The sequence below is a fragment of the Moschus berezovskii genome, chromosome 2 (assembly GCF_049115385.1).
Source record: "Moschus berezovskii isolate FMDL1 chromosome 2, NW_MosBer_1.0, whole genome shotgun sequence".
In the NCBI taxonomy this organism is placed as follows: domain Eukaryota; kingdom Metazoa; phylum Chordata; class Mammalia; order Artiodactyla; family Moschidae; genus Moschus; species Moschus berezovskii.
Window position 1 is genome coordinate 38,918,218 of NC_142461.1, and position 19,301 is coordinate 38,937,518.

General features: G+C 32.7%; 1 protein-coding gene across 7 annotated transcripts in view; it reads right to left on the reverse strand.

Annotated features, from left to right (window-relative positions):
• MAP2 (microtubule associated protein 2) overlaps positions 1–19,301 on the reverse strand; it is a 302,956-nt gene that overhangs the window by 13,479 nt on the left and 270,176 nt on the right. For 5 of the 7 annotated variants that reach the window (XM_088827874.1, XM_088827882.1, XM_088827870.1 and 2 more), the window contains 4 exons: positions 17,616–17,677; positions 13,369–13,539; positions 12,314–12,461; positions 7,213–7,553 (listed from right to left, as the gene is read on the reverse strand). In XM_088827874.1, the coding sequence (XP_088684000.1) occupies positions 7,213–7,553; positions 12,314–12,461; positions 13,369–13,539; positions 17,616–17,677 (722 nt within the window). The remainder of the gene's footprint in view (positions 1–7,212; positions 7,554–12,313; positions 12,462–13,368; positions 13,540–17,615; positions 17,678–19,301) is intronic. The other 2 variants (XM_088827897.1, XM_088827891.1) reach the window with 1 other exon arrangement.

Genomic DNA, 19,301 nt, shown 5'->3' on the forward strand with positions numbered 1-19,301 from the left:
TTTTAATCAGAGAGTTGAGTTTTAACTCTCTGTTCTCTGCGAATAAATTGAAATGAAAACTGCTTTCTTTGGGAAGAAATTTTCATTGGACTTTTATTTTCCTAAAGCCCATGTCAAGGGAAAATTACTTTAATATCTTGGAGACTGCCTAAAGAAATATAATGAACTTCTATTTTACAAATGAAATAATTTTTTATATTCATGATATAAAGGAAAAATAGTCAAATAATCATTATCCAACATTAATTCTAAACCACATTTTAATCTTTGTTCATTTTTTTCCATCAGAAATTTTACTTGCTCTATTAATGCAAAGAATATGAGAATCTTTCCTTCTGCATATTTCATAGCACAGTGAAAAGTATTATTATATCAAAAAACTGGATCATCTTCCTAAAGCTATGCCATATTAAAAATTCTACCAAATTTCCTATTTCTTATAAAATGAGACAAAATATAAAACTTATAACCAGGCAACCAAGGTTCGCATTAATACTGATGTTTGAGTTCTCTTTTAATACTTTACATTTTGTCCAGATTGTGTTATAGTCTATACCTTAAGGGCCTTGTTTATATTTTCAAGTTCATCCCCATGATTTCTTTATGTTACTATCTCTTGACAGAATGCCCTCACTCCAAGTTGAGTATGTAACAGGTCATCTTTCAGTCAAACCAGTTCCTCAGTGCAGGGTTAGCAGAAAAGGATTTCATTCTTTTGGGCATATACTGGTGACTTATATGCAAACATCACTGATTTTACTTTCATATAAAGGTTTTGTAAGCATGAAAAGTTATAAAGAATAGATTAATGCAAATAAATATTTAATCAGAATTATTTTATTTTAACTTAGTTAATTCTATCAATTCCTCCACTACACTAGGAAAGAACAGAAGAGTTACTTTCTGGATATTCTTGATGTGATTATAGTTGAATTTTATCATAAATGGTTCAGTTGAAACGATCTGCCACTGTACTTTCTCTGCATATAAGCTGAATTGCTCCTGTAGAGAAATGAGCTTTTTTCCTCCCCCAAATGGGGTTACTCTAAGAAAGAGGAGGAATACAAAATGTGGGATATGCCTGCAGGCAGGAATAGATCTCTCTTACTAGAGATTAGTTGGAAATATGAAACATGAAAAATGAAAGAAAATACAATCCCAATTTTAGTTTTGAGTAAAACAGTTTATAAAACAGAGTTAGTAATCGCGATGTCAACTTGGATTCCTTGAGTAATGGGAATCTGATTTTTTTTTTTGACACTCTCTGCTGCTGCTTTTTAAAAATAAAATATCCACATGTCAACTCAAGATAGCAAGACATGGAAAGTAACTTGGTGTCTAAAAGTTGGATTCTGTTGCTAGGCCCTTTAGGCATCCTCTAGGTATGAACCTCAATTACAAAATCGTTTCTTTCTTTCCCCATCCAAGGTAGTCTTACACAGAATTTAGTGACATTCAATTGACTTCCCTTCAACTTAATAGGACATTAAGCTTTTCCTTTGGGTTTGCCTCCTTTCTTAGGAATTCTTATCAATGATTTATCCTTGCATAATAAAAACACTTTCTGCCTTTCTCAAAAGTATTTCCTATTCCATAACATTCAATTTTAATGAAAACTATCTAGCCTCTATAGAGTCCATAGGCATCATATATTAAAATAAAAATATTATTATATCATATATATTCCCGAAGATTAAAAGTTCTCTGGATAGTGCTCTTCAAATATTCATCTGTTAACAACCTGGTGCTCTGGTCAAAATGCACACAGGTATATAAACATTATAGTCCATTCTGAATTTTAACTAACACTTACCTACATTGACCAATAACATCTTCAAAACTAAGTATATCAAATATGAACAATAAGTATATTTCATTACACATTTAGACAGAAATAATCGTTTATGTCAAAACAAACAATTCCACAGAGCTCTAAGGAAAAGAACATGGTAAAGGATCCATTTAGGTGAGAGCTCAATTTTCCTGTGCAGGCTGTGTCACAAAGCACAGAAAGTAGAACTACATTGAGAAATCTTGGAGTGACTAGATAACGCTGAAACATTTGGAAATAACTTTTTGGTGAACAGACACTGAGTTTAGCCGTTAGACCCATTGCTACATAGCTTACTTGGTCTGTCCGTGGACACTGGAGGGAAAGTTACAAACACAACCATCATTGTGACTCATGAAAATTAACATACAAAGAGGTTTATAAAGTTCATATGCCATAACTTCTTGTTACATTTTTTCTTTAGTTTAAAACTGTAAGATAGTGTAAGGAATATTAGGCCACATTGGTAATAAACTAACTTTTCAAGAGTCCATTCAATTGTTTGAAAACAACCTGAGATTCAAGGCTGTTCCCAAGTCCTTGTTTGGTTTGTAAATGAACAACAAACAAAAAGAGAGTCTATAGGTCTCAGCTTTGTAAACCCAAAGTAATAATTTTTCCATAGTTTTTATTAATTAATATTTATGAAGCCCAGCTTGAAAACTTTTCATTACCTTACAAAAGTACTTGAATTATAGTTGTTAAAGTTCTATTGCATAAAGACAGAGTCCCTGATTTCAAGGAGCTTTCATTTTGAGATAATGATGACTTTGGTTGCAAAAAAAAAATTTCTTGTCAATATTATATAATATATTTTGGTGAACAGCTTTTCTTCATGCTGGGTTGACTGACAGTATTTTACAATTAGTGGGGTATTTTATTATACTTTTTAATTAGTACTTATTTGTAGCCCTAAGGTGATGGAAAGAAATGGCTTGGAAAAAAATTTAAAATCAAATAAAGGCAGGACACCAGGGGAGGAAAAGAAAAACAAACATTTCTGCTTAGATTGAACAGGCCACATGTCATGTGTCATATAGTACACAGCAGAGTCTTCGTAAATGATTAAAGAATAAATATGCAAATGAGAAAAAGATCTAAATAAGCTTATCTTTCTGTTTATAAAATTATTGATTCTGTCTGCCTATACATATTAATAGCACCATAGTAGACCACAAAATTGATCATAATAATTTTATATGATAAGAAAAAAATCCTCTTTCATCATAATTTATTAATTGCCTCCAGAATTAATTTTGTTTGTCTCCTTGACTATAAAATTGAAAGCAGCTCATTCAAGGTAGCACGTGAAAGGCCAAAAAAGTTGCAGGATATTGCCTACAATTTTATATAAAAAATATAAAAAAGATTCCACTCTACATTTCATTCAATTCATTTTCTTCTTACTCTCATTGCTTCTATTTCAGAAACACTGCTTTTTCACTCACCTTCAGCTTGTCCTTTGTGGCACAAATATTTATGGAGTCTGTTAGAGTATATAAAGGATTTTTTTTTACTTTTATTTTTAATTGGAAGATAATTACTTTATTACTTTACAATATTGTGATGGTTTTTGCAATACATCAACATCAATCAGCCATAGGTATACATATGTCCCCTCTCTCTTAAACCTCTTGCTAAGCTGTCTCCCTTCTAGGTTGTTACAGAGCATTGGATTTGGGTTCCCTGCGTCATACAGCAAATTTCTACTGGCTATTAACTTTACATCTGATAATGTATCTGTTTCGATGGATCTGATCCATAGACAGAAAAAGTACCATTCATTCAACTATTGTTTAATTTTTTTTAATGCCACACATTTAGAGTTCCTATCTTTGTTTAAATCAAGCAGCAGAGTCCTTAAAAAGCTAACACTTTATTTTAAAATTTAGATTTAGATGACTGTAGATTAAGGAGCTAAGTACAGTGAGACAGCTTCAAATTAATACACTTAATAAGATAGCTTTACCTATTCCTCAAGTTAAATTAACCAAGCTTACTATCTATAGTGAATTCGAGATTGCTTATGTTCTTACCAGTAGACTGAATTTATATTTTAGCTGAAAAGATTAACTTTATTGCTTTTTGCAAAGCTCCTCACAACTTCACCTAGCTTATCTAGTCCATTAGGCATTGACCTGCCTCACTGAACTGAGCTCTGAGTTGAGCCTCTTTGCCAAAAGAAAACTGAACTTTAACAGAAGAGATAACAGCTGTAAGCACACAACTTATACATATGGAAGAGCAATAAACATTGAAATTGGGGTAAATAATAAAAGCTTCCCAACATGGAAGGTTGTTATTGAATCCCTAAGACACATATATCTTCCATTAGAGATTTCTTCTCTTTATATTTAGTGACTGTACAAACTTTAATACAAAAATAATAATGCTTTAAAAATTAAATTATTTACATACAATCAAACCACTCCAAATTTTATGACAATAGATTCTGTGGAGATGGTCTGAATTAAGGTTATATCTACCTATTTACTCCCATCTTCACTAATAAGAGCTGTGTGACTATTTTTCTCAATAACTATAGATGACATATGTCTGTTACAAAACTGGGCTCCTATCGCTATTGTCCTGTTCTCTTCAATGATACTGGGTTGGTCACTGTCCATTCAAATATCCTAGTATAAACAATTTACTATTGGAGACAACATACTACTGGTTTCGATTTCCCAGTTTATGGATTCTCAACCAGATATTAATAACAAGGGTCTTCGGCATATTATTACTATCTTGATAATTTCTAAGAAACTTTTACATAAAATTTTTTCTTAGTTGTTTTATAAAGTTGAACATTTAAAATCCAGCAAAACCCCCCAGTTTAACATGTAAAGAAAAAGAAACTCTCCTCACCCTCTGTATATGAGAAGACCATACACTATAAGGAGGCTTTTAGGAGCACAGTGTTTAGTGTTGAGTAAAATATGTTCCTACAAAGACAGTTCAACTGTAGTACATCCAAATTTTCTAATTCATTTTCCTCTCCAATTTAAATACATTGATGCCATCTATCACAAAATAGTAGGCGAATATACTCCTTCCATCTATCTTATCTTGGTGAGGAAATACTTCCAATTTCTCCAACAAAAGTCACTTTATAATTCCACTATTGTAGAATTTTTCCAATCATCTGAAGTTGCAATAGGATAATTTTCCATTAGTTTAAAATACTGGCCTCATGGAACAAAAGATTTTCTTCAACTGACATGGTGATTTTGAGGCTAATTTTATTCTTTCTTTAATTTTCTGTGTTATATGTATTTACTAGTCCTTGATTACCATAATCTCTAGGGCAGCACTAGTTCACCCAGAAGAATGTCTTTACATCAACTTTATGAATTAACAAATACAGGAGAAAATTAAAATTAGACACAGAAATATTCACAGCAAGATATAAAGTAGTAGAAAGAGAAAATAAATTTAAGTCTTCACATTTGGGGGTTGGTTTAACTTAATGATTCTAGCAAAGATGAGGCCAAAACTGCTTTTTGTCTTTCTACCTTTAAAAGTCCTTTGAATAAAATCTTTATTGTCAAACTATATCAATAAGCATTTACTTTTTATTCAATTTTCTTTTTAGTTTCAATAACATATCTTTGGGATAATTAACTTCCTTGTGATTCTAAGAAGAAATAGATTATTTTAAGTATCAATATTTTCCAGAAGATAGGCAAATAAACCTCACATTTAATTAAGGAAAATATTAGGACACTAGGATATTCACAAAAAGAGAACTGATTTTAAATACACATGATAACTACTCTATTTTAGGAGGTAGCTCAAAAGAACAAAAATGATAAACTTGCAAACTAGTATAAATTTATTTTCTTCAATTTACTCTTTTCAATTATTTATGTATAAATATAAAATAATATTATATTTGGATATTTCCAAAAGGCTTGAAATATTTCCTTCTCTTGGATGTGCAAAACTATGATAAAGGCAAGAATATGAGATTTTGGGAATTAAATACTTAAATGTGATATAATTTGATTTTTTTTTTTTTTTGCTTAAAAAGATTTCTTGTAGCTCATATTTGAATTCCATTCTTCTACTAAAAAAAAGCATCTTTCTGTGACTATATTATTATAGAATGTTACAGTTGTTCTAAAAATGGAATTCTGAGTCCTTCCTCCCTTCTTTGGTTGATTTTTTATTAACTTTGGACTTTCTTGAACAGAATCACGATGAGAAAGCAGAGAAGTCTTTTGCTAAAGGAAAAAGCAACATTAAATTTTTGTTTCAGTGCTGAGTGGGAGTCTTTGACAGCTTCATGTTTTGGTAAGACATTTCTTCTAAACCTGCTGAAAATGTATTTTCTTTGGTGTTAGAGAGGGATACTAGAAATCAGTGGCAGAAAATACAAGAGACAAGTAAAAGAGAGGAAAAAATAGCTTGTTTTTTTTTTAAAGGTTCTTTTTTTGTGTATTGAACAAGGGCATTATACTTTGCTAATGTATAAAGGAAATTACTGCTTTCCTCTTCTTTTACTCAAGGATGGGTGTTTCATCTCTTCATTTACAATAAAAGTCAAACTATGGGCATATCAATATCACAAGGGAAACATTAGGGGATATTTGTTTTATCTCCTTCCAGGCTAATTGCTCTGTCCAAACATACAGTGTTTAAGCAATGTTTAGGTTAAGGTAGAACTCAAGCTCTCTGGTTGGAAAAAATATATATAAATGTTTGCTCTGAAGCTGAAGTTAAGAGTCAACAGGTAGTTTTACTAATAACTCTATTTAAAACAATTATTCTGAAACAGAATTTCTTATAGACCCATGTAGAGTCATTTATTAATTATCAACATGAGTATCTGCCCTTTGTAATGTTTAGGCAATAGCAGGCTGAGAAACAACTTGGGGAACCATGCTCTGATTTGGAATGAACATGGAGAAATGGTAGAAAATATCATAGGAAATCCTTGGGGAGAAGGAAGGTGATAAAAGTAGTATCACTAAAAGATGGTCAAATGAGCTCAAAGCCAGTATCATACCAGAAATTAATACTCAAATTTATACCAGAAGTGAAACTTATATGTCCAAAGTTAAAATCCACAAGTCAACAGAGATACATTCAAAAAGGATCTATTAGGTAATCAACTAAAAGATTCTCCTGTACGGTTAAATCAATTTTTATCTAATAATAACCAGAAGGAATGGACATGGCATATTATGTACAATATATTTTATAAGGTAGCTTTCCAAGATAAGATCCAAACTATTAATAATAAATCACAACCAGTAACGCTATAAAACCTCCATCTCTCTTTTAACAACTGTAAGCCTGTAATGTGAGAATGGCAACATAGTAAGTAACGGGGATTTTGCTTTGGCAGCAAATACGTGTGTTCATGTGATTCTTACCTGTCCCCCTTTAGGCTGGTATTTGATATTGTCTGTGGATCCAATTTTGGATTTGACATTCTTCAGGTCTGGCAGTGGTTGGTTGATAAGCCGAAGCTGTTTGGGAGTAGCAGGAGATTTTGGAGGCGTGCGTATAATGGCGACTTTCTTCTCACTAGGAACCAAGATGGCCGACTTGGGCGTTCCTGGTGTGTGAGGGGTCCTAGGGTAGCTGGGGGTTCCAGGAGTGCCTGGGGTGCGTGAAGAATAGCTTGGTGGGGTGCCAGGAGTGATGGCGGTTGATCCAGGGGTAGTGGGCGTGGAAGTGCCACTTTTTCCTGCTCTGCGGATTGGCTCTGACCCTATATTAACAAAACCGAACCCAAACCACAGTGTCAGAAAGTTCTCCCGAGCTACCCCTTTTCCCATCCATTGTTAGAACGTATAATTCATCAAATTTCTAAAGGGTTTAGGATATTTACAAATTACAACAATGCTTGAAAAGGTGAGAATCTTGTATTTTTAGGCTCACAAATTGATGATATTCTTTTGAACATGCATTGCTATCAATGTGAAGATAATACTTGGGTTTTCCTGATTTATTCTTAATTTTCATTATGAATATGTAAAAAATATTTTCTACTTGCATGGTCATTAAAGCATATAGATCTGCCTTTAGTTGGGAAAGGAGTCTGCACTTAATATTCTTTGTGACTCATAAACTGAAGATTCTTTGAATGATGTGTGGATTATTTATTCCTTTGTGCAAAAAGTTTATTCCAAGATCCAGGTGGATGTACAACACAAAACAGTGTATTTAGATCATATGATTTTGGCCTGTATAGAAAATTATTTAGCTTAAAAAAATCTAGCTCTCTATTGAAAAGTGGGATGTTACAACAATTTATTCACAGTGAATCTTGTACCTGATTGTGTCTTGTCCCATACTTCTAGTACTAGTTTGCAGTTTGGAATCACATCAATAATCCCTCACTGTCTATTACACAAGATGCTCTAAGATGCATTTCTTTGCCTCAACTTTGTTACCCTCATTTTATCATTTAACTCTTTCCCCCATTTTCCTATGCTATGTTTCTCTTTCATATTATCTTTTAAAATGTGTGCTTAAAATGCCATTTCAAACGCTTTTTTAGAAGAATAATGATATAAAAAAGAGGACACAACTTAGGAGACTCTCATTAAAATAGGAGATTCTCACCTTTTCAAAGAACTTTTGTGAATACCAAACATTTGACAACCAAACATGCGCACACACAATAGATGCAGCTCTTGTTATTTCTTATTCAGTAATAAGGACATTAAGGCTCATTTGCCCAGATGACATTAAATTCTAAGACAGATATGATACTCAGCTTCTTAATATTTGTTGAACTTCTTAAATTGAAAAGTCTTTTCTCTTAAAATAATACATTGATTCCAATAATAGAATACTGACTTACATTGTTTATATTATACAAATTCTCTCACTTTTAAAAATATTTTATAGAAAGGGCATGGTTTTTAGTTTTTACTGCTAAGTATGTAACACTGTGGGGCTTTCCTGGTGACTCAGTGGTAAAGATTCTACCTGCCAAAGCAGGAGATGCAGGTTGGATTCCTGGGTCAAGAAGATCCCCTAGAGAAGGAAATGGCAACCCACTCCAGGATTCTTGCCTGGGGAATCCCATGGACAGAGGAGCCTGGAGGGCTACAGTACATGGGGTTGCAAAGAATTGGACAGGATTTAGTGACTAAATGACAACAATGTAACTTTGTAAATTCAATGAATCTTCTAGAAATTTTGAGGAGGATAAAGATATAACTCATCAACTTTAAAATCAGTAAAGTAGAAGGAATCCTAGAGTCATCTGATATAATTCATCATCAATGTAGAAAGTTCTTCCTGAGAAGGGGGACAATTATTAATAATCTTTGCTTAAATATTAACAAGGAGTGAGCTCAAGTCTGCAGACAAAATAAATCTACCCAGGCTCAATCTCCTGGAGAAACAGAACAATTCTATTTCCTTTCTCAGTGAACAGTTTTCACATATCAAAGGAAAGTTTCCCTGTGTCCTTTTGGTCTTTTAGTAGAAGGGAAAGACATAGGTAAACACTTCAACGGAAAATATGAAATGGGATTTGAGAAGAGTAAAGTGATAAATTAGTGATTTTTATTGCTTTCCACAAATATGACATTTCAAGACCAGGGTAATACAGCCACATTCAACTTGGCTTTTTGTAGATTCCTGGCTACAAAGTTTGTTTATGGGCCAAGGTTTTGATCTTGGTTTGAGTCAGTCAGTATGTTCTGAAAAACTTCTTCAGAAAACGTATTTCTCCCTCAAATGTATTCTCCATCATTCCATCTTTCATGAATCTCTCAGGCCTTCTGGGGAGGGGGATCATAGCTTTATTCTTTGTTCTTCTACCTAGCACCGGTGTCTTCTGTTGGGCCTGAACACAGCAGAAGCTCAACATTTTTTTTAATGTTACAAACTTGATTCAAAATTTCTCTATGTATGGAGGTACTTTTTACTGTAATGGAGACTGAGTTGAAGCAATATTTTAGATATGCATAACAATATTAACTCAAAAAATATTTTTAAGAGTTATTTTGTGACTCAATGGACATGAATCTGAGCAACCTCGGAGCTAGTGAAGGACACAAGAGACTGATGTGCTATATACAATCCATGGGGTTGCAAAGAGTTGGACACGACCTAGCAACTCAATAGCAACAAGAGTAAATGGTTTTATGTTTTGAATATGTAAAGGTGGAAGGTTCTGTGTTATATCTGGAAAATGAGAAAAAATCAATCACAAGTATTAAGACGCTCTTACTATTGCTGTTCAATAGATATCAATCAATTTTTATTGTAATAAATTATGTTCTAGTCATCAAAAATGACAAATTTGAGTGTTTCCTATGTGTTTTGAAATAGAAAAGATTAAATCTAAGTTACTAAAATGATTCAAAAATATTTACGAATTACTCTATTACAGTTTGTTCTTACTTATCTTGCAAGTCTACAATGACAATGTCTTTCCCTCCCTTTGGACTAAATAAACTTCTGGCATAGCATTCTTTCAAATCTTTTCAATAGCAGACAAAATGCTAGAACATTTCCTTGTGCAGTTAAGGTGTAGTAGTGTTAGTTGCTCAGTCGTGTCTGACTCTTTGTGATTCCACAGTCTTTAGCCTGCCAGGCTCCTCTGTCCATGGGATTCTCCAGGCAAGAATACTGGAGTGGACTGCCATTCCCTTCTCCAGAGTATCTTCCCAAACCAGGGCTTGAGCCCCGGTCTCCTGCAGGCAGATTCTTTACCTTACGGAGATGATAGACAAATGGGAGGAGGCAAATTGCTTGTTCTGCTAATTGTCCCTATGTCTTTTAGCTATTGCTATTTAGGGATAAAATATACCCTATATCCTTAGATTATCAGAGTATCTGTTATGTCCATTACCAAATAATACAATGCCATATGCTTATGAATGTAAGTAAAGTTAAAAAGTCAAAACAGAGTTGGCTCAGGACATAAAAAGCAATTTGTACAGAGGTGGACATGACTGAAGAGACTTAGCATGCATGCCATTTTAAAAGCAGAGCACAGTGGCTTAAAGTTGGGATTTTTGTGAGAAAGTGCCATTTTGCTTCCATAGCAACAAACACAAGTGCAGTTCAAGATGTGCCTTTGGGGAACACTTGATGCCTTTGTGTTGGCTCAGCATCCCTGGGGTTATTGTTAATGCCCAATTCTAACTTCAAATATTTGGAGTTAAATTCTCCTCTCTGAAGATAACTCACTCTTAAAGGTTTTCTTTGCTAGTTCATTTGAATACCTGATATGTGTTACGGTGAAAAGAGTTTTAGTGATTTCAAAGTGTCCCTAGCATGTATTTCAAAGGATGTTAATGCTTCATGAACCCAAATGTTTCGGGACACAATTGCTGTCATTATAATAAATACTTTCATTACAGGAAAAAAAAACAGTTTAAGTGTCATACAAAATAGCCACATTTGAAGTGGGGCAATTACTATTAAAGACTTAAAAAATAAGTGGTGAAATCAACTGTAATGTGATAGTAGTAGCAATTTCCACCACTTTCATATGGATTTTAAATGACAGATATGCTATTCTCCAAATGTTTCTACCATTTTGTAACAGTTTCTAAATGACAGGGATACTATTTTCTGAGTGACTGTATAGAACAATTCCCTAGTACTAATTCTTCTAAATAAATATAGAGAAGACATTAAGAGGACAGGTTGTGAATTTATCAGTAGGCTGAAAACCAAATTCAACCACTTACTAGCTGTGTAGTACTGGACAAGTCTTTAAAAGGTCGGTTTTCTCATCAGTAGATTTAATGAGGTTGTTAATACCTGACTATCAGCATTTTAATTGAATTGACTGAAAAATGTATCTTAAGATTTCAGCGTCTATAAATGATTAATAAATAGTAGCTATTCTTGTGGTAACAGAAATGTATTTATGAAAATAATTTGAATTACTAGATAGTCTCGGTAGTAACACAGTATGTAAGTGAGTAATGATTGGAGCATTTTTATATTCTTTACATAAACTGTGATAATTGCTGAGCATTACATTATGAAATCAAAAGAAATTGAAGCTATCGCACAGAACATGCTATGTTTACAGAGTCACTGGAATGCAAATTCTTACCAAATTGAGCAGGATTCTTGATTTTGATTATTGATTTTTCAGTTAGTTTTTATGACTTGGAATTCTAATAAAGGTTAAGCTTTCATATTTAAAAAAATCCCTGACTATTGCTTTTCTATGCTAATTAGTCCTTTTGAATTATCTTCTCACTTTAAACTTGAAAGAAGAGAAAAACACTCCTGAAAATGACTTAACTTCAGTCCTATTTAACGGATAACAAAGTAGTATATATTCATTTCCTCCATCAGTTGTTTTGACTCAAGTAAGTGTTTTGGACCCACAGAAATCTGAATTTCTGATTCTTAGGACAAATATAATCCGATGTAAACACAGGCTGTATTTGAAAATGTAAAATATAAGTACGTTATAAGCTACTCCACTTAAGGGAATTTTAAAAACGGAATGAAAAGGAGGCCAAACCAAAATAAACCTACGAGTGGTCCGCCGTGCAGAAGAGGAGATAGAACTGTTGAGAGAGAAGGAGTTCTCATCTCTGTCTCCTGATACACCTCGGCGAGGAGGAAGGATGGAGGAAGGTCTCGGCAGAGAAGAGCGCTTCTCTGGGCTCTTGGTAACTCCATCCTGATTGGAGAAAACAAAATGACGTTGGGTTCCCATGAATCTTCGCATGCAAAGAGATTATATTGCTCTGGCTAATTATTCTCCTGGGCCAATAGAGGAATTTCTTTTAATCCACTCTACTGACTTGTACATACTTAATAAGTATTTCTGCTTTACAACTTAGAAAGAGTTCAGAATACGAAAATATATTATTTTGGAATGAAGGCTAAAAATTGACTGTGAAACTCAAATTCTAAGTGATAACATGAGTAAAACTGTGCTGAAGTAGTCTCCAGGTAATTAATAATTTTACTGACAAGTCTTCATCAGTATGATACTGTATCAGTAAGAAAGGACAGGCAGAAGGGCACTGCACGCACAGTATTTAACGATGATCACTCCTGTATATAGTGCACTTATGTGACAAGCATGTTAAGCACTTTACATTCATTGATTATTTTTTACCCCAAAATAGTATATGCATTTTAGAGCTGAGGAAACAGGTTTCAACAGTTTGTGTAATTTTTGCAAGAATCACTGAATTGGGATGGAGCATATTTAGTATTAAATCCTGATGTGTCTGATGCTGAGCCCAAACTATTATATTTTATATAATTTGTTATTCTTAGATTATCTGTGTCATATGTAATATCAAATACAATATATTTTGTTTGTATTTGAACTTTTATTAAATATCAAATAATAATTATGTACTGTATATCTTACAAAAACACAACTTCCGTTTTTTAATGATTAAGCTGTTTATAACTACTGAAACATTCAATTGGTATTAGTTTTTTAATAGGGTATATTGTTTATATGTCAAACACTTTAGGATTGAAACTCTTGGCTTTCAGACATTTACTGAATTGCGTCCTTCTCCCAAATTATATTCCTTTCTGCACCTTTGGTTGGCTTGCTGCCTTACCTTGTTCCCTGATTCTGAGTATGGTAAGCGGCCTGTAGAGCCCGCTGAGGTGGGCTGTATGAATAAACTGTCAGAAAATGTAGCCCTTTTAGTCGCGCTAGGGCAGGCTGAGCTGCATCTTGGGGACTTTGTGCTACCCTGTAAGGCAGGAATCTTTGACAAGGTAGAATTCTAGCCATGGAAGAAAACAAACAAAAGCACAAAATAAACCAAACCATGAAGTAAAAGGAAAATTAAAAAAAACATATAAACATATAAAAAATTAAGTGTCTACTTTTAATAAGAACACATGATAAATGGTTATAATCAATGACAGACATGTATATTATGTGAGAACAAGAGATTTTCAATGAATACCTCTTTTTAACTGGAACTAAGAATATTCAGAAAATGAGAATATAGATTAAAATATTATTTATAAATTATATGTATAAGGTCTCTGATTAAGCCATAAAACATATAATGATACCATATTTGGAAAATATCTTGAGACTCTACTAGAATTATTCCTTTATAAACACAGCACTTAAATGGTATATATAATCAATATTTTGATTGCATTTCAAGAACTGTAGAACAAAGTATATTTCAATAACTGTGGAACAAGTATATTTAAGGCCTAATAATGGAAAATATATTTTTAAGCTGAGAAGATGTATTTTTAGATTGTCTACACTGATTTCATCAGAAAATTGCAGATTTTAAATACAATGAGTTCATTTTATGAGTTAAATGGACACCAGGGACCAAGTTATACCATAGAATTAGTAACATTTTATGTTAATAAATCACACATTTTCTATGATGTGTTATAAATTCTAAAAATTAAAGTCAGTACTGACTAGACTGCCCATGAAAATCACCCTTTCACAGGTGTTGATAATCCCTGGGGAGACTGTTGTCAAGTAGAAGTGTAAGTGCTTTGGATGTATATACACAGCTTTTGGAGAAAGCTATGCTAGCATGCTACATGTCTCGGGGGGAGACTGTTAAAAATACAGAACAGTATGACAAAGCCGAGGAGGTTTTAATCTTCAAATAATTAATATTATTTAGCTGTTACAATAACAGCAATTAAAACTAACGTTTCTAATCTCAAGTTTTAACCTTTGTAACCACTTTGACATAGGTATAAGTATTCACAGATTGCACAAATCACTTCTTATTTTACAGACTCAGCACCTTAAGTGGGAAGTGTAATAGGGTCAGCATAAGTCATTCTTTTTTGATTGACATTATCCACAAATAAGCAAGTTTCAAAAGTGTGGTATAGGAAAGAAAAGTGAAGTAACTGGATTGCCTTAAATGATGAAAGACATTTACTAATCTCATGCTAGCTACAAAAACAAAATAAATTGAACAAACAAAAAAAAACCTTAAATGAAATGAAAGATTATATTGATAGATCAGGTTCACAGAAAGATCAGTTGAAAAATTGGAGAGAACTGTTCTGATAGATACAGTGAATATCAGAGGTAAATAAGAGTTAATCTTGGGATTTTAGGAAACTATTGGAAGAGGATGAAGTTATAAGGAAAAAGAGAATAAATTAGAAAAGGAAAGAATGGTGATCTAATCTCTCGTCATCAGAAGATTGAGATGGGCATTTACGAGGAAAAAAGTTAGGTTTTGTTTGGTTATTTACAAGTATGGGCACTGAATGCTAATTCTTGTTGAAACACATTTATGAAAATAATTTGAATTACTAGACAGTCTTGGAAGCAACACAGCACGTAAGTGGGTAATGACTGGAGCATTTTTATATTCTTTGCATAAACTGTGATAATTGTTGACCGTTACATTATGAAATCAAAAGAAACTGAAGCTATTGCACAGAATGTGCTATGTTTACAGCCTCACTGGAATGCAAATTCTTACCAAATTGAGTAGGATCATCTTACCAATTGATGGTTGATTTTCTAGTTAGATGTTAAGACCAGTAATTCTAACAAAGGTTAAGCTTTCATATTAAAATAAAAAATCCCTGACTGTTGCTTTTATATGCTAATTAGTTCTTTTGAATTTTCATTTTTACTTTAAACTTGAAAGAGAAAAAAATATATTCTGAAAATGACTTTATTTCAATTCTGTTTAATGAATAACAAGGTAGTAAGTATTTATTTCCTCCATCAGTTGTTTTGACTCAAATACTGTTTTGTACCTACTGATAGTCTGAATTTCTAATTCTTAAACAATCTGTTTTTAATACATGTTTTATTTGAAAATGTAAAATATAAGTATTAAAGGGTTTTAAAAACTGAATGGAAGAGGAAGCCAAACCAAAATAAAACCAAGGGACTTGAAAATTTCTTAAAGGTTTTGCAAGCAGGGTATACTTAAAAATTATTTTTATAATCAGGAGAAAACTCAGACTTACTCTCTGTATCTGCTCCTAAAGAGTTCTACTTTTTGAATAATGATAACTACTGCTATTTATTGAATAAATACTATGTTCTAAGCACTATAGAGTGCTTATTATATAGGAATTTTTACTCTTCCCCTTTTTTTTGGTAAATTAAGAAAAAGATTATATATAGTTAATAAATATTCAAAACTTAGATCTGGTTTGTTTTATAGCCCTGCTCTTAACCAACAGAATACACTAGTTCTCCTGTGAAACGAATCACCAGTCCAGGTTCAACGCATGATACAGGATGCTCGGGGCTGGTGCACGGGGATGACCCAAAGGGAGGATAAGGAGAGGAGGGAGGTGGGAGGGGGGTACAGGAAGGGGAACTCATGTACACCCGGGGCGGATTCATGTCAATGTATGGCAAATCCAACCAATATAATATTGTAAAATAAAAAAAAAAAATCTGAAAAAAAAAAGAAATAGAAGGTAAAGAGATATAAATCTTGAAATAACAGCACGGTCAAATAAAATGACCAATGCAATAGATGGATTGCCTTATGTTCAGTAATATGTCTGAAAACATTTATACAATAATCAGATATACAAATAATTTTTTAACCAACATAAAGCTCCTTGGCTTCAAGATGATATAAAAGGTTTTGCTGTCACTGAAATTCATTCCTGTTTTTCATAATAAATAAAAAGTAGAAGTTTAAAATTGTATTAGATTTTGGAAAGCTAAACAAAGAATTGTGATTTACATGTCATATATTATGGCTAAGACCCAGAACATTGTGATATCATTCAAATTATTTGTCATAACTTTAAAATTTCATTAGATTCCTTTTTTCCTTTTAGTAAGAAAGAAAGAAAACACTTTGCATTGTCTTTGGTTTTTTGAAAGTTTAAAAAACATTATTAATAATATAAAAAATAAATTTGCAAAATAAGAAATATAATAAGATTTATAAATATGAAAGAAGCTAAACATCACTAATACAACCAAATTAAAACAACAAAATATTTCATCTCTATCACTTGTTAAATAAAGAAAAAGCAATATCTAGTAATAATAATAATGTTCATAAACATCTGGAGTACATATAAGTCTAGAACCTTTCTACAAGACAATTCTGCAGACTTTCTCCTTGAAACAATGATTTTGCTATTAGAAAACTACCAAGGAAATGTATATGGACACATTCAGCCAAGAAAGATTTCTACAGTAATACCGCTAAAATAACAGAAAACTGTTTGAATACCAAATAATAGGAAATTGATAAAGCATATCACTGTAAAAATATAAAATGCAACATTATATAGTCATTAAAAAGCTGTACAAGAATGTTTAATGACATAGAAAATTTTTAGTGAATAATTAAAAAGCTGATATACATCTTCCATCTTTGTTATTAAACCTATAAATGTGTAGAAAAATTAATATCTTGCATCAAATGGTAACTGCAGTTATCTTTAGATAAGGAGATAATATATTTTTACTTATCTACATTGTTTCAAATTCTCATATTCTTAATGTATAATAACAACAATGAAAAAGTGCTGTAAAATATAGTGTAGTGTTGATTACAATGGTTTATCTTGATTCTATGAAAAGCAAATAAATTGAGTTCTTCCATTTTTCTCCAGATCATTGTGGTGTTTCTTCTTACTAACAACAGAGGCAGCTTTCATCCCAGCTCTCCTCACTAGCTACCATCACATTCCAGAAGATATCAGGATATGCTTGAATGCCATCGAGAATCATGCTGGGTGAGCGAATGATTTAAAAGAGTAGATGCCTAAAGTCTAAATTTTATCTAAGATTATTAAAACACTGCCATGGATACCAAAGGGAACTTCAAATAAAGAACAAGGAAAGAGGTATTTTACTCACAGAGACTTTGTCCTTTGCCTGTTTAAATACACTGGGAGCCTGAGCTGATTCAGCACCTGCTGCTGTAGAAAGAGGAGACACAAACAACCCCACACTTAGTGGCTAAAGATCACAGAAATGCATTTTTCATACCTTTTGGATATTCAGTTCTGTCAACAGACTAATATAAAGTGAATTTGTTTACACTGAGACTCAAATTCGGTAATTGAAGAAATCTGAATATTAATATTACAGCATGTGGCTCCCACTACACAGTGTGCTAATTACTATAACCCAGTGTTTACCAAAGCACAGATAAGCACACCAAGTAATTTTCTGCTACCAGTGTACCCTTAAATTACTATAGATCCTTTAGAATGGAAATCGCAGGACAGTTATTCGAATGCTGCAGAATTTAAGGAAAAGGGGAGTGTTTGGTTTCTAGGGTGGGTATCACCTAAGAATTCTCACAGAGATTCCCAAACCTTCTTTATGTAGCCACTGGCATATTTCTGCATTTTATATTTTAAACTGTTACAGTCTGCCAACCCCTTTTCCTCTGCACCCTTGGCATTTCATAATAGTAAGACACACTTGTTTGACATGAAATGTGCCACATGAGAAGGGAAGGGAAGAAAAATAGCTTGTCAAGAAGAGAAAACAGGAGAGGAATTTCAAGTTCAATAAAACTGACCATGTTCTACACATGCACTTCCTGTATGAAATTATTACCACATCTGTTACTGTTGTTTTTCTTGAGCTGTTTTATACCTCTGGTTTCAATTTTAAACTCCATCATCTCCGGCATAATTTCTGTTGACAACTTACCTGACTTGACTTAACTCTTTTCCACAATTGAACACAACCCTTTGTGTTTGGGGAAACTATCCCTATTTAACAATTGAACTTAGAAAATAAAAACCTGGTGTGTTTGCTTTAATTTTCTTTTGCAAGAGAGAAATCCTCAGGAAAAAATACTTATCCTTATAAGCACTCCAAATGAGTTTTAAAAAGGTTTCTCATGCCATATGCAGTTCTAACACAGAAATTATAGTGGCCTACAATATGTTCTATGCTATTTAGGACTGGCTAGTAAGGTTATTCACAGATTCTGAAACTGTTTTTTCATAGAAGCAATGCAAATTATGGCTCTTTACTATTTCTATAATATAGCTCGCGTTTCTGTGACATATATGCTTTGGTTTAAGTCAGTGGCACTCATTTGGTATATGCTCTTTGTTTGAGTATCTTAATATCTGAATAAAAAAGAGCAAGATCCTAACTTAGTCCAGATTAATTTCTGTTAATGAATAAAGTAAAAAGGCAAGTTACTCTCAGTGTGCCAAACTGAATACCAATGACATGTGGGTACTTCATCAAACCATTTGATACTTCCTCTGAAATTATACAATCCTAATATAATTTTCATCTCTTCAGAAGGCATATGGGATTTTTATGCCCAAACCAACAGATTCTGCCTGTGGAAGCATTTTTCTAAATAGAAAAATTCCAAGTTTAATGAAAATGTACTAAGTGAGTTCTTAACTTGTTTTTTCATTCTAAACCTTCATCATCAAGGTTTGTGTATAATTATAAACCTTCTACTTTCAAATCTTGCCTTATATACTAGTTCTTGAAGGAAGCACGTGAGATACTTCCTATATGAAGAACACAAATTAAAAAAACTTGAAATTTTTAGTGGCTATC